The 15,144-nt window shown below is 44.7% G+C and overlaps 1 protein-coding gene across 1 annotated transcript in view; it reads right to left on the bottom strand.

Moving 5' to 3' along the window:
• The window catches only part of LOC115124774 (proteasome activator complex subunit 4B-like), a 94,941-nt gene that overhangs the window by 66,616 nt on the left and 13,181 nt on the right, over positions 1–15,144 (bottom strand). Inside the window, 7 exon segments of the mRNA XM_065013212.1 lie at positions 2,819–2,911; positions 3,198–3,320; positions 3,891–3,965; positions 4,188–4,251; positions 5,636–5,785; positions 10,679–10,723; positions 14,217–14,273. Of these exon segments, the coding sequence (XP_064869284.1) occupies positions 2,819–2,911; positions 3,198–3,320; positions 3,891–3,965; positions 4,188–4,251; positions 5,636–5,785; positions 10,679–10,723; positions 14,217–14,273 (607 nt within the window).

The following is a 15,144-nucleotide window of genomic DNA, read 5'->3' as shown; positions in this document are numbered from 1 at the left end:
GGGACAGAGAGACAGGTGTGAGGGACAGATACAGGGTTAGAGAGAAGCTGGACGGGAGGCAGATATGAGGACAAAGACAGACAGGTACGTTACACAGGGGTGTCAGACAGCGTGCCTAACAGGGTTGAGGAAAATTACATTTCATCTCAGTAAGTACACTGAAATTGAGCACAGCATGGCTTTAGAACCAATACCCTGTCAGGACAGCATGGCTTTAGAACCAATACCCTGTCAGGACAGCATGGCTTTAGAACCAATACCCTGTCAGGACAGCATGGCTTTAGAACCAATACCCTGTCAGGACAGCATGGCTTTAGAACCAATACCCTGTCAGGACAGCATGGCTTTAGAACCAATACCCTGTCAGGACAGCATGGCTTTAGAACCAATACCCTGTCAGGACAGCATGGCTTTAGAACCAATACCCTGTCAGGAGTGCATGGCTTTAGAACCAATACCCTGTCAGGACAGCATGGCTTTAGAACCAATACCCTGTCAGGACAGCATGGCTTTAGAACTAATACCCTGTCAGGATAGCATGGCTTTAGAACCAATACCCTGTCAGGACAGCATGGCTTTAGAACCAATACCCTGTCAGGAGTGCATGTCTTTAGAACCAATACCCTGTCAGGACAGCATGGCTTTAGAACCAATACCCTGTCAGGGAACCAATACCCTTTTAGAACAGCAGGACCTTGTGTCCGTCTCCCCACGCCACTAAACCAACAGCTACTAAGGGGCATGGAGAGACTGACTTGCACAGAAACTTTCCTAAGTATAGATTCAGGTCAATTATTGATTTTGCACAGGTTTATCTCAGGTGAGTTGAACCCACACATTCTCAATAAAGACTGAAATATCTCCGTCCCAGATTCAGTTCCCTTATTGGGTGACAGAATAACATATCTTGGGAATGTCAGGGGCTGGCCAAAGGCATTTGATGAATTCCCAAAAATATATACGTGTCTTTCTATGTCACTAAATCGATGATGACTACTTTACAGGTCACTATAGCGACGAGGACTACATTACATGTACATTATTGTCACTATAGCGACGGGGACTACATTACTGTCACTATAGCGATGATGACTACATTACAGGTACATTACTGTCACTATAGCGACGAGGACCACATTACAGGTACATTATTGTCACTATAGCGACGGGGACTACATTACAGGTACATTACTGTCGCCATAGCGACGAGGACTACATTACAGGTACATTACTGGCACTATAGCGACGAGGACTACATTACATGTACATTATTGCCACTATAGCGACGGGGACTACATTACTGTCACTATAGCGATGATGACTACATTACAGGTACATTACTGTCGCCATAGCGACGAGGACTACATTACAGGTACATTACTGTCGCCAAAGCGACGAGGACCACATTACAGGTACATTACTGTCACTATAGCGACGGGGACTACATTACTGTCACTATAGCGATGATGACTACATTACAGGTACATTACTGTCGCCATAGCGACGAGGACTACATTACAGGTACATTACTGTCACTATAGCGACGAGGACCACATTACAGGTACATTACTGGCACTATAGCGACGAGGACTACATTACAGGTACATTACTGTCACTATAGCGACGAGGACTACATTACAGGTACATTACTGTTACTATAGCGACGAGGACTGCATTACAGTCACTATAGCCACGAGGACTACATTACAGGTACATTACTGTCACTATAGCGACGATGACTGCATTACAGTCACTATAGCGACGAGGACTACATTACAGGTACATTACTGTCACTATAGCGACGAGGACTACATTACAGGTACATTACTGTCACTATAGTGACAAGGACTGCATTACAGTCACTATAGCGACGAGGACTATATTACAGGTACATTACTGTCACTATAGCGATGAGGACTACATTACAGGTACATTACTGTCACTATAGCGATGAGGACTGCATTACAGTCACTATAGCGACGAGGACTGCATTACAGTCACTATAGCGACGAGGACTGCATTACAGGTACATTACTGTCACTACATTGCAGGTACATTACTGTCACTATAGCGATGAGGACTACATTACCATCTTACTTTAGCCAACTCAGGATGCATGGTACTTTTATATTGGACACAGATCACAAGAGCGTGGGATTGTCTGTTTCCATTCCCCTACACTGAAAACAAACCAGGAGAACATCTCACAAGTTGATGGGGTTTACCAGAAACATAATGGGGTCACAACTCTACCTCCAGACCTGGGTTCAAAAACTTTTAGCGTTTGCTTTAGTCTGCCTGGAGTGCAGGATGTGCATTTTTGTGACCATTCTATTCCATTGCGTCAAGCAAGCTCAATGAATCCCAGGTTAAGTATTGGTAATGGTAATTGAACCAAGGTCTGAGTCCCTCTGCCATAAATAAAGGATTGTGTATGACTGTGAAGACACAGCTTGCAGCCTGAGGCTCTGGTATGATGACGCAGGTTGGATGTTTCTAGAAAAGAATGGCATGAGCCCCGGATATGTGGCTGACCTTTTATAGCACTGCTGGCAGCTGCCACTCTCTTATGTGTCATCAGGGCAATTTTTCTGAACGAACGGTATGTACACAAACCCCTGGGCTTGGAGGGTTGGAGAGGGAACTGCCAGGAGGCCTATGGAAGCTTCTGGAGCAAGGAGAAGGGGAATGTGGGGCACATTCAAAGAGCTAGTCACTAAGACTGTGATTTGAGTGTGCAGGTATGCCAGTGCAACGAAAGGTTTGTGAGATGCCCGTCTGGGTAAACATTGAAGGAGTGAGCGTTGCAGTGACTCACCAGCCAGCGTCCATGGTTGGATGGGTGGAAGAAAGACGTGATGCTGTTGAAAAGGCCACGGAGCTGTGCCTGGGCTTGTTTACTGGGGCCTCCCTGCCATCATACAAACAACAGATGCTTAACAAGATGAAACACAAAATGGATTATTCCATTAACACAACTATCATTCCATCGTGAGCCAATGCTAACTAGCGTTAGCCCAATGACTGGAGGTCTACCGGAAACAGCAGTATCCAACAGAACAGCACTACACTTATTCCAGAGTATTATTGTGTTGTGATCATTTTATTGTATGATTACTGTGAAAACATTGAAATAATCTTGAAGAGCCATAAAAAAAGCATTGATTGAGCAACACTGATTGTGAAGAGTGACTGACCAGTAAAGCGGAGACCCAGAGGACCACGTGTACGACATCGTAGGCGTTTGTCAGGTATCTGGGAACCAGCATCTGACTGGTCCCCACTGGGAGGTTCAGACTCCGCAGCACTCTGGTGAAGATCTGGAATCAAAAAGGAGCAATCCATGTGAAGATGATGAATACCCTATTGTCCAGTCATCCAATTACTTTTTCTGATCACAGGATTTCATATTTTTGTGGGATTTTTAAATAATTTTCATCCATTTCATTACATCACATTTGAGATCAGGGCATGTTGGGCAATAACATATAAAAACATGGTGAAAGACATGCTGCCCACCAGGAAGACCAACAGGGAACTGTGATACAGTAGTTAGAGCCACTAACAGGCAGCACTTTCAGTGACTGTCTGGTCTGCTATGACATGCACACCACAACTAAGGTCACAGGTCAAATGCAGAGGGTAAGATTTCAGCATGTTGCAAAAACACTTGACACTCCCAAATGGCTCACTTGGCCCAAACCCTTCAACGTTATGCATATCTGTATTGCTTACACCTTATAGATCAGTAAACATCAAAGTGTTAAGACCAAGGGAATAACGGCAGGGAGTGAATTGGGACCTGCTAGAAGAGACCATTGGGGTCGAGTAATGGGGTAGTTTCTATAGGCACAGCGAGACAAATGTTATTGATGGAGGAGTGTCCATACCTTGGGTATATATGGGTCCCAGTCAATGTAGCCAATGTTGTCGTTGGCCAAGCGGGCAAACAGGTTGACAAGATGCTGTGGGGAAAAAAACAAATGAATAAGGAAAACTTTAATTGAGGAAAATCTAGCGAATAGTTAAAGGTTCTGTCTATCAAAAAGAATGTTGGAAACTGTACTACAATAGCCTGGTTACAGATCCGTTTGTGCCAACTTGTCAAAACAGCACAAACAGATCTGGCATTCGGCTAATACTACCACACACCAGTATGTCAATCAAGTGAATGTTGTCCAACTTACCACCTCCCAACCTGGAAGGTTCTGTACTGCCACCCACAAGCTGATGAGCTCATCAAACCACAACCTGGTGATCAGAAAACAAACTCTCATACATACTGAAGCATACTGCACACACATCTCATAGCTGAAGCATACTGCACACACCCACACATCTCATAGCTGAAGCATACTGCACACACCCACACACATCTCATAGCTGAAGCATACTGCACACACCCACACACATCTCATAGCTGAAGCATACTGCACACACACACCTCATAGCTGAAGCATACTGCACACACACACACCTCATAGCTGAAGCATACTGCACACACACATCTCATAGCTGAAGCATACTGCACACACATCTCATAGCTGAAGCATACTGCACACACCCACACACATCTCATAGTTGAATCATACTGTACACACCCACACACATCTCATAGCTGAAGCATACTGCACACACCCACACACATCTCATAGTTGAAGCATACTGTACACACACACACCTCATAGCTGAAGCATACTGCACACACACATCTCATAGCTGAAGCATACTGCACACACCCACACACATCTCATAGCTGAAGCATACTGCACACACCCACACACATCTCATAGTTGAATCATACTGTACACACCCACACACATCTCATAGCTGAAGCATACTGCACACACCCACACACATCTCATAGCTGAAGCATACTGCACACACCCACACACATCTCATAGCTGAAGCATACTGCACACACACACCTCATAGCTGAAGCATACTGCACACACACATCTCATAGCTGAAGCATACTGCACACACACATCTCATAGCTGAAGCATACTGCACACACACATCTCATAGCTGAAGCATACTGCACACACCCACATCTCATAGCTGAAGCATACTGCACACACACATCTCATAGCTGAAGCATACTGCACACACACATCTCATAGCTGAAGCATACTGCACACCCACATCTCATAGCTGAAGCATACTGCACACACACACACCTCATAGCTGAAGCATACTGCACACACCCACACACACCTCATAGCTGAAGCATACTGCACACACACACCTCATAGCTGAAGCATACTGCACACACACATCTCATAGCTGAAGCATACTGCACACACCCACACACATCTCATAGCTGAAGCATACTGCACACACCCACACACATCTCATAGCTGAAGCATACTGCACACACCCACACACATCTCAACTGTGGCATTTACACAGTGTTTATATATATATTTTTTTAAGAGAATAAAATTGAAATGGTGATTTAAATCCAAGTTTTGGGATGTCGTAAGGTTGAAATATTCCAGAAACGTTCCTGTAATCAGAAGGGAAAAAGCTGGAAGGGAATCCCTCAACTGGGATTTCTGAAAAACCTGTGCACTTTGGGAGTTTCTGTAATTATGCAACCCTATGGGGAGGTGGCAGAGGTGTGTGTTCTCACTTGAAGCCCTTGTGGTGCAGCTCTGGGGGTAGGGTGGTGGGGAGGAAGAGCTCTAAGTATCCTATTGCTCTCTGCATGGTCACGTCAAATGGACAGAGCAGTGGACGCCACTCCTCCAACATCTCCTGGGTGGCCGACTCCGGAAAATACCTGAAGAATAAAATAAAATATCAAAGGCCTGTATTCATAGTGCCATCATAAAGGTCTGTATTCATAGTGCCATCATAAATGTCTGTATTCATAGTGCTATCATAAAGGTCTCTATTCATAGTGCCATCATAAAGGTCTGTATTTATAGTGCCATCATAAAGGTCTGTATTTATAGTGCCATCATAAAGGCCTGTATTTATAGTATTAAAGGCCTGTATTTATAGTGCCATCATAAAGGCCTGTATTTATAGTGCCATCATAAAGGTCTGTAATAGTGCCATCATAAAGGTATTTATAGTGCCATCATAAAGGCCTGTATTCATAGTGCCATCATAAATGTCTGTATTCATAGTGCTATCATAAAGGTCTCTATTCATAGTGCCATCATAAAGGTCTGTATTTATAGTGCCATCATAAAGGTCTGTATTTATAGTGCCATCATAAAGGCCTGTATTTATAGTGCCATCATAAAGGCCTGTATTTATAGTGCCATCATAAAGGCCTGTATTTATAGTGCCATCATAAAGGTCTGTATTTATAGTGCCATCATAAAGGTCTGTATTTATAGTGCCATCATAAAGGCCTGTATTTATAGTGCCATCATAAAGGTCTGTATTCATAGTGCCATCATAAAGGCCTGTATTTATAGTGCCATCATAAAGGTCTGTATTTATAGTGCCATCATAAAGGCCTGTATTTATAGTGCCATCATAAAGGCCTGTATTTATAGTGCCATCATAAAGGTCTGTATTTATAGTGCCATCATAAAGGCCTGTATTTATTTCATAGGCCTGTATTTATAGTGCCATCATAAAGGCCTGTATTTATAGTGCCATCATAAAGGCCTGTATTTATAGTGCCATCATAAAGGCCTGTATTTATAGTGCCATCATAAAGGCCTGTATTTATAGTGCCATCATAAAGGCCTGTATTTATAGTGCCATCATAAAGGCCTGTATTTATAGTTCATAAAGGCCTGTATTTATAGTGCCATCATAAAGGCCTGTATTTATAGTGCCATCCTGTATTTATAGTGCCATCATAAAGGCCTGTATTTATAGTGCCATCATAAAGGCCTGTATTTATAGTGCCATCATAAAGGCCTGTATTTATAGTGCCATCATAAAGGCCTGTATTTATAGTTATTTATATGCCATCATAAAGGCCTGTATTTATAGTGCCATCATAAAGTACCATCTGTATTTATAGTGCCATCATAAAGGCCTGTATTTATAGTGCCATCATAAAGGCCTGTATTTATAGTGCCATCATAAAGGCCTGTATTTATAGTGCCATCATAAAGGCCTGTATTTATAGTGCCATCATAAAGGCCTGTATTTATAGTGCCATCATAAAGGCCTGTATTTATAGTGCCATCATAAAGGCCTATTTATAGTGCCATCATAAAGGCCTGTATTTATAGTGCCATCATAAAGGCCTGTATTTATAGTGCCATCATAAAGGCCTGTATTTATAGTGCCATCATAAAGGCCTGTATTTATAGTGCCATCATAAAGGTCTGTATTTATAGTGCCATCATAAAGGCCTGTATTTATAGTGCCATCATAAAGGCCTGTATTTATAGTGCCATCATAAAGGCCTGTATTTATAGTGCCATCATAAAGGCCTGTAGTTTGGTGTGGTGTATATCAGCCATAATACTACAAGCATCTAAAATGAGCATAATAAAGCTGTTTAACCCCTCGCCAAGGACAAACAATGGCATTCATCATATAAATCATTTATGTACTATTTTATAAATAATTGACGACAAAGCATCCTACTCCTAGACATGCAAAGAGCAATGCTGCACGTAGGCCTTGACCATGGCCACAAACCATTGGTTGGCAGACAGAAATAGATGAATTATATTATCATTTCTAGTTTCGCAGCTATGGCAATGGAATCAAATAAAATGTGTATATGAAACAATGGCAGTTAAGCTGGCGTTTGCTGATATAAAAAGCATCAGTATAGCTAATGTAATCAGATCGTGAGCAGGTTTGTGTGAACACAACAGCATCAGCACTTGGACTGTAGAAGAGCAGTTTTGCATGGCTTAAACGGAGCTATAGGCCAACAACTGCAGTTCTTTCTACCTAAACATTCCAATTCAATTGAATGGCCAGAAAACCCCAAATAACAATATGTACTACTATCCAATTCCCTTCTCATGTCCTTCCCATCGCTTTGCAGTTACAATTGATCTTCATTAAACTCCTTAACAGGCCTTGCATTAGGCCACTCTGCTGCTGAGTGCTCCTGGCCCCAAAGGGCTGTCTCTCTCATTTACATTACATTTAAGTCATTTAGCAGACGCTCTTATCCAGAGCGACTTACAAATTGGTGCTTTCACCTTATGACATCCAGTGGAACAGCCACTTTACAATAGTGCATCTAGGTCTTTTAAGGGGGGGGGGGGGGAGAAGGATTACTTTATCTCTCGGTCCCTACTTCACTGCTGCTGAGTGCTCCTGGCCCAAAGGGCTTTATCTCTCGCTCTCCTCTACCTCTCTCTCGGTCCCTACTTCACTGCTGCTGATTACGACTAGCCCCAAAGGGCTCTCTCTCCTCCACCCCTCTCTCAATCCCTACTTCTCTGCTCACAGTAACAGGAAACTCTACCAGGCCAAAATTAGATTGGATAATAGGATTAAGTCTCAGTCACTACAGAAGCAAGTAACCTAGGGACTCAACTGAGTGACTAAGCTTCTTGACACTTGCACGCGGGCACACACACAAATCTGTGCCACCCTGCCTGTGAGTGGTTACAATAGTCCCTGTGCACAGGGAAGCGAAGGTTACCTGCCTAAATGACTAACGCCCGGTAGCACTCACGTCTGTAGCCATGAAGTGTTTTGAAAGGCTGGTCATGGCTCACATCAACAGCATCATCCCAGATACCCTAGACCCACTCCAAATCGCATACCGCCCCAACAGATCCACAGAGGACGCAGTCTCAATTGCACTCCACACTGCCCTTTCCCACCTGGACAAAAGGAACACCTATGTGAGAATGCTGTTCATCGACTACAGCTCAGTGTTCAACACCATAGTGTCCACAAAGCTCATCACTAAGCTAAGGACTCTGGGACTAAACACCTCCCTCCGCAACTGGATCCTGGACTTCCTGAGGGTAGGCAACAACACGTCTGCCATGCTGATCCTCAACACTGGTGCCCCTCAGGGGTGCGTGCTTAGTCCCGTCCTGTACTCCCTGTTTACGCACGACTGCGACTCCAACACCATCATTAAGTTTGCTGACGACACAACAGTGGTGTGCCTGATCACCAACAATGATGAGACAGCCTATAGGGAGGAGGTCAGAGACCTGGCAGTGTGGTGCCAGGACAACAACCTCTGCCTCAATGTGAACAAGACAAAGGAGCTGATTGTGGACTAAAGGAAAAGGCAGGCCTAACAGGCCCCCATTAACATCGACGGGGCTGTAGTGGAGTGGGTAGAGAGCTTCAAGTTCCTTGGTGTCCACCTCACCAACGAACTACCATGGTCCAAACACACCAAGACAGTTGTGAAGAGGGCACGACAACACCTTCTCCCCCCCAGGAGACCGAAAAGATTTGGCATGGGTCCCCAGATCCTCAAAACGTTCTACAGCTCCACCATCCTGACCGGTTGCATCACCGCCAGGTAAGGCAACTGCTAGCATCCAACCGTAAGGCGCTAGAGGGTAGTGTGTATGGCTCAGTAATTCACTGGGGCTAAGCTTCCTGCCATCCAGGACCTATATACTAGGCGGTGTCAGAGGAAAGCCCCCCCAAAAATTGTCAAAAAATTCCAGTCACCCAAGTCATAGACTGTTCTCTTTGCTACCGCACGGCAAGCAGTACCGGAGCACCAAGTCTAGGACCAAAAGGCTCCTTAATAGCTTCAACCCCCAAGCCATAAGACCGCTGAACAATTAATAAAATAGCCACCAAACTATTTACATTGACGACACCCCCCACCCCCTTTGTTTTTACACTCCTGCTACTTGCTGTTTATTATCTATGCATGGGCGGCAGGGTAGCCTAGTGGTTAGAGTGTTGGACTAGGAACCGAAAGGTTGCAAGTTCAAATCCCCGAGCTGACAAGGTACAAATCTGTCGTTCTGGAACTAGCTAGCACCCCTTTTTCCTCCCAAATTTCGTGGAATCCAATTGGTAGTTACTGTCTTCTCATCGCTGCGAACCCGGGAGAGGCGAAGGTCGAGAGACATGTGTCCTCCGAAACACAACCGCGCTGCTTCTTGACACAATGCCCACTTAACCCGGAAGCCAGCCGCACCAATGTGTCAGAGGAAACGCCGTACACTTGGCGACCGTGTCAGTGTGCACTGCGCCTGGACCGTCACAGTTGTCACTAGTGTGCGATGGGACAAGGACATCCCTGCCGGCCAAACCCTCCACAAATCTAGACGACGCTGGGCCAATTGTGCGCCGCCCAATGGGTCTCCCGGTCGCGGCCGGCTGCGACAGAGCCTGGACTCGAACCCAGAGTCTCTAGTGGCACCGGTAGCACTGCGATGCAATGTCTTAGACCACACGGGAGTTCTAGCTAGCATGACCTTGACAAATTGTCAGTCAGCAGACCTAGGCTAAGTCCCAAAAAGGAGGTTTCTTACTGACAGTTCAGTTTCACAGAATGTCTCTTATTTAATTCAGAGTAGTCCCTTGGCTTGGTGTGCATCTCTACTTCATTCAATGGCAGGAGTTCTGAAGTAAGAACAGATGGATAACAGGCCATGTTGTAATGATACAATAACTCTTCAGATGATACACCAGTGTTCACCAAAAGTGTCCCAAGAGTAAATGCAACAATGAGCTTAGCAACTGAATTCTTTAAAAAGACATACAGTATATTTCATATAGAGGTTTAAAAATATATACTTACGGTCTGCAGCTTTTCACAAGTGTCTTCAGAACATTTTCCACCGAGCTGGGGGAGAAAGAGAAAAGACAAGAGAGAAGAGGAACGAGAGAGAGAAGAGGAACGAGAGAGAGAGAGAGAAGAGGAACGAGAGAGAGAGAGAGAGAGAGAAGAGGAACGAGAGAGAGAGAGAGAGAGAGAGAGAGAAGAGGAACGAGAGAGAGAGAAACGAGAGAGAGAGAAACGAGAGAGAGAGTGGTGTTGAGACATCGGAACAGACAGAGGTGGCTGTTGATGAAACAACGAGCACGCTGAACACACCAATGCAATTATGATGAGGTTGACTGACTGCATGCAGGTACAGCCAAATCACTCACATTGAAATTCCACATTTAGTACATGCTCATCAAAAGCAGTGCCTGAAATGTAATGAGAAAGGTGCTGGCTTGGGTACTCACTTGAGCTGTGGGGCTCATTTTAAGATACAGCAGTGTTCATATTTTAGAGTGAGTACTCTGAAAGAGTGGTCTGTAATCAAGCAGTAGAGAGACAAGTGTCTGGACTGGCTCAACTCAAGCACTGATCAAAAGTAAGGGATGTGAGGACCATGTGTGTACATAGAAACAGCAAGGAAATTAGGGACATACAAACTGGAATAGCGTGACAAAAGCACTATAGAAACATAAACAGAACTAAAGTCAATGACTACAACAATGGGACTATTCCAGGGCCGTTCTACTTTTGTCCTGGGTGGCCCTGGGCCAGCAGTGTAACAGTAGAACATGAATGGTAAATCATTTAACAGATGTACTCTGTTCATTCACAATAATCAGAATGGGGCTTTTTTATTGGGATTATGGTATTGTCTTGGAGAGAAAATTACTGGGACTGAGGCTTTATGCAAATAGTCGGTCTAGCCGTTAATACTTGTAATGAACGCTGATCTTGAGGGTGTTAAATGGAGGGTGCTTATTGTTTTAGGCTTTTTAAATCACCTAGCCTGACTAAACAGTAAACATATCTGGGCTGTACTCAGGGCATGCAAAGAAAAAAACAGAAATTAACGTTTCTTATTGGACAACTTCAAGTAGTCCCTCCCATTCAGTCAATTTTCTTCCGTTTGTTGCCTAAATAATACAACCAACACCAGGCTACACTGTAGTATTGCTGACTGCTGTTACAGGCTTTGGTTTGGTAACGGTTGGGCCTATTTCTGAATGTTACCATCATTATGAACAGCTTGAAAAGGTTGGTCACTCAACTCAGTGTCATATAAGTGTCAAAAGATTTATCTGAGACCAATATAACCGCAGCCGTTGAGCTCAAACACCCTCAATCCCCATGCCTTCCCGCCACTCACACACCCTGAGCTCAAACACCCTCAATCCCCCTGCCTTCACACCAATCACACACCCTGAGCTCAAACACCCTCAATCCCCCTGCCTTCACACCAATCACACACCCTGAGCTCAAACACCCTCAATCTCACTGCCTTCCCGCCACTCACACACCCTGAGTTCAAACACCCTCAATCCCCCTGCCTTCCCGCCAATCACACACCCTGAGCTCAAACACCCTCAATCTCACTGCCTTCCCGCCACTCACACACCCTGAGTTCAAACACCCTCAATCTCCCTGCCTTCACGCCAATCACATAACCTGAGCTCAAACACCCTCAATCCCCCTGCCTTCACGCCAATCACATAACCTGAGCTCAAACACCCTCAATCCCCCTGCCTTGCCCCCACTCACACAACCTGAGCTCAAACACCCTCAATCCCCCTGCCTTCACACCAATCACACACCCTGAGCTCAAACACCCTCAATCTCACTGCCTTCCCGCCACTCACACACCCTGAGTTCAAACACCCTCAATCCCCCTGCCTTCCCGCCAATCACACACCCTGAGCTCAAACACCCTCAATCTCACTGCCTTCCCGCCACTCACACACCCTGAGTTCAAACACCCTCAATCTCCCTGCCTTCATGCCAATCACATAACCTGAGCTCAAACACCCTCAATCCCCCTGCCTTCACGCCAATCACATAACCTGAGCTCAAACACCCTCAAACCTCCTGCCATCACACACCCTCAATCCCCCTGCCTTCACACCAATCACACACCCTGAGTTCAAACACCCTCAATCTCACTGCCTTCCCGCCACTCACACACCCTGAGTTCAAACACCCTCAATCCCCCTGCCTTGCCCCCACTCACACAACCTGAGCTCAGACACCCTCAAACCTCCTGCCATCACTCACACACCCTCAAACCTCCTACCATCACCCACACAACCTGAGCTCAAACACCCTCAAACCTCCTACCATCACCCGCACAACCTGAGCTCAAACACCCTCAAACCTCCTACCATCACTCAAACACCCTGCCTTTCCACCACTCACACACCGAGCTCAGTCATGCGTTGTAACTGCCTCGTATATCCCATTCAACCACGCACTAAACTCAAACTCGTTCAAGTCTCTTTCAAATCAACCGTACTGCATTGCTTTAATTCAATAGACTAATAGGAACTATACAGATGAGCGACTTCTGCCAAGGGCTCCTGGCTTTTCAACTCACGGCTTGAGTGAGTTGGGGTGCGTCCCAATAGCCCAATCTCTTTTTTTTCTCCAGAAATGTGCACTTGTTCACAAATGTTTATACATTTGTACAGAGTAGTGAAAGAGTGCACACTTCAGGAGGAAGGAGAGATTTTTGGGACCCAACTATAGTTCTCTTATAGGTCTACTTCCCACAGACTGACCACACTGACAATCCCCAAACTCATGCTCTGAATTACAAATACAAAGTAGCATGACCAGAACACCAACAGCTCCAACACTCAACCCTGGGGAACCCCAAACCCAATGACCTTTTGAATACTTGGGTGAAACATGTGATAATCACCCCCATCTTATACCAGTATACCAGGAGGAACAAGATACAAGAGCTTCAAACTACCCTTACCATGACTCTCACTCAGAAATATGGGACAACAGTTGTGGCACAAAAGAGCACAGATCAGTGCAAAGAAACAAGGTAAAATGTATTATCTGGTAGCGTGATTTAGGCCAAATTTGAAACTTTTCTCTAACAATGTGCATTATAAGGAAGCATTTTCTTTGTTGTTGCACAAATCTGTGATCTTCAGCATCACGAAAAAGTTGTCCATCATGGCCGTTTTTAAACAGGTGAATTCAGAATGTATTCTTGTAAAACAATTCTTGTGGCCTACTCTAGTGGGTACTGCTGCAAAACCTCTAGTGCTGACAAAGCAGGTCAAACCACCAAATCATATGGGACTTGACAAAGAATGGGTATGGGGGATATAGTCCAGTTAGATGCAGTGCGACAGTCTCCAATATGAGTGAAATGTTAACATTGCTTTTTGGTTTTAGGTTGATTTGTAGTTGATTTTATGTCAAACCAGCTGCGTGGGGGTGTCCAGTGTGCTTTTTGGTTTTCAACATGCAACATAGACAAATAAAAACCAAAGAGTGCCTGAATAAAAGGATGAAATACATTTTATTTTTTATCACAAAAGAGAAGCGTTGTCCTTACCACCTCTGAAACAATTTTATCATTACGTGTTTAGAGGAAGCACGAGGCCGTAGAGAACTGAATGTGAGAGGAAACAAAGGCATAAAAACACATTCAGATTCACACTATGAAAAGCCAATCCATTTCAATATCAAATTCTAACACCTTTTTTTGTACCACAGCGTCATTACACATTTTCTCATTTGTTTAGTTTTTTCACTGCTCCTTTATTCATATCATAGTATCAATAAACCGGGTAACTTGCTTCCCTTTGTGAAAGCCCATTATGTGCTAGCAAGGCTTTGTTGTAACACAATGTTTCCATAGCACTATACAAGAGCACCTCGCACTGCTTGCTGGGAGAAAAGGGGTGGGATGGGGGTCCTTGGCTATATGCAACCTGGGGGTGTGTTGGTACAGATTTGACAACTTTCAGAAATGAGCCTAGCCTACAAAAATGGGCAGGGATAACAATCTTCACATGTAAAGGCATCAGCATACTTCCCAGCCAAAACAGTCTGGAAGAGGTTGTGCATATATTATCATAACATTGTGACGTTTTTGTTAGTTTTGGACTTCGATAAGTTGTTTTTTCAAGCGAATGTCTTAAGGGAGTCCGCAAGCTACTCGTTTGGGTCGCCCAGACAGCTTCAGCTAGCAGCCAGCCAAACTGAAGCATGCTGACGCCTTATGAAAGGATGCATCAAGGAGGCAAAGGGAAACTGAATGAACGGTGTGGAACTGTATTAGCCAGAACCGTGGCAGTAGGCAGTACCAACAAACCTCCAACGGATTAACTGACACAAAGACAGCTACATTTCACAATAAATTCATTTATACCACCACTAGAGATTAGGAAGTGAGCTCCGTAACAAACACAAACGTAGAAGCGGGGCCCCACCACCTTCCTGCTTATAGAGGGAAGGCTCAAAATGGGAAGAACCTATAA

Source organism: Oncorhynchus nerka, linkage group LG28, assembly GCF_034236695.1.
Source record: "Oncorhynchus nerka isolate Pitt River linkage group LG28, Oner_Uvic_2.0, whole genome shotgun sequence".
In the NCBI taxonomy this organism is placed as follows: Eukaryota; Metazoa; Chordata; class Actinopteri; order Salmoniformes; family Salmonidae; genus Oncorhynchus; species Oncorhynchus nerka.
This window is presented reverse-complemented; position numbering and strand designations above follow the sequence as displayed.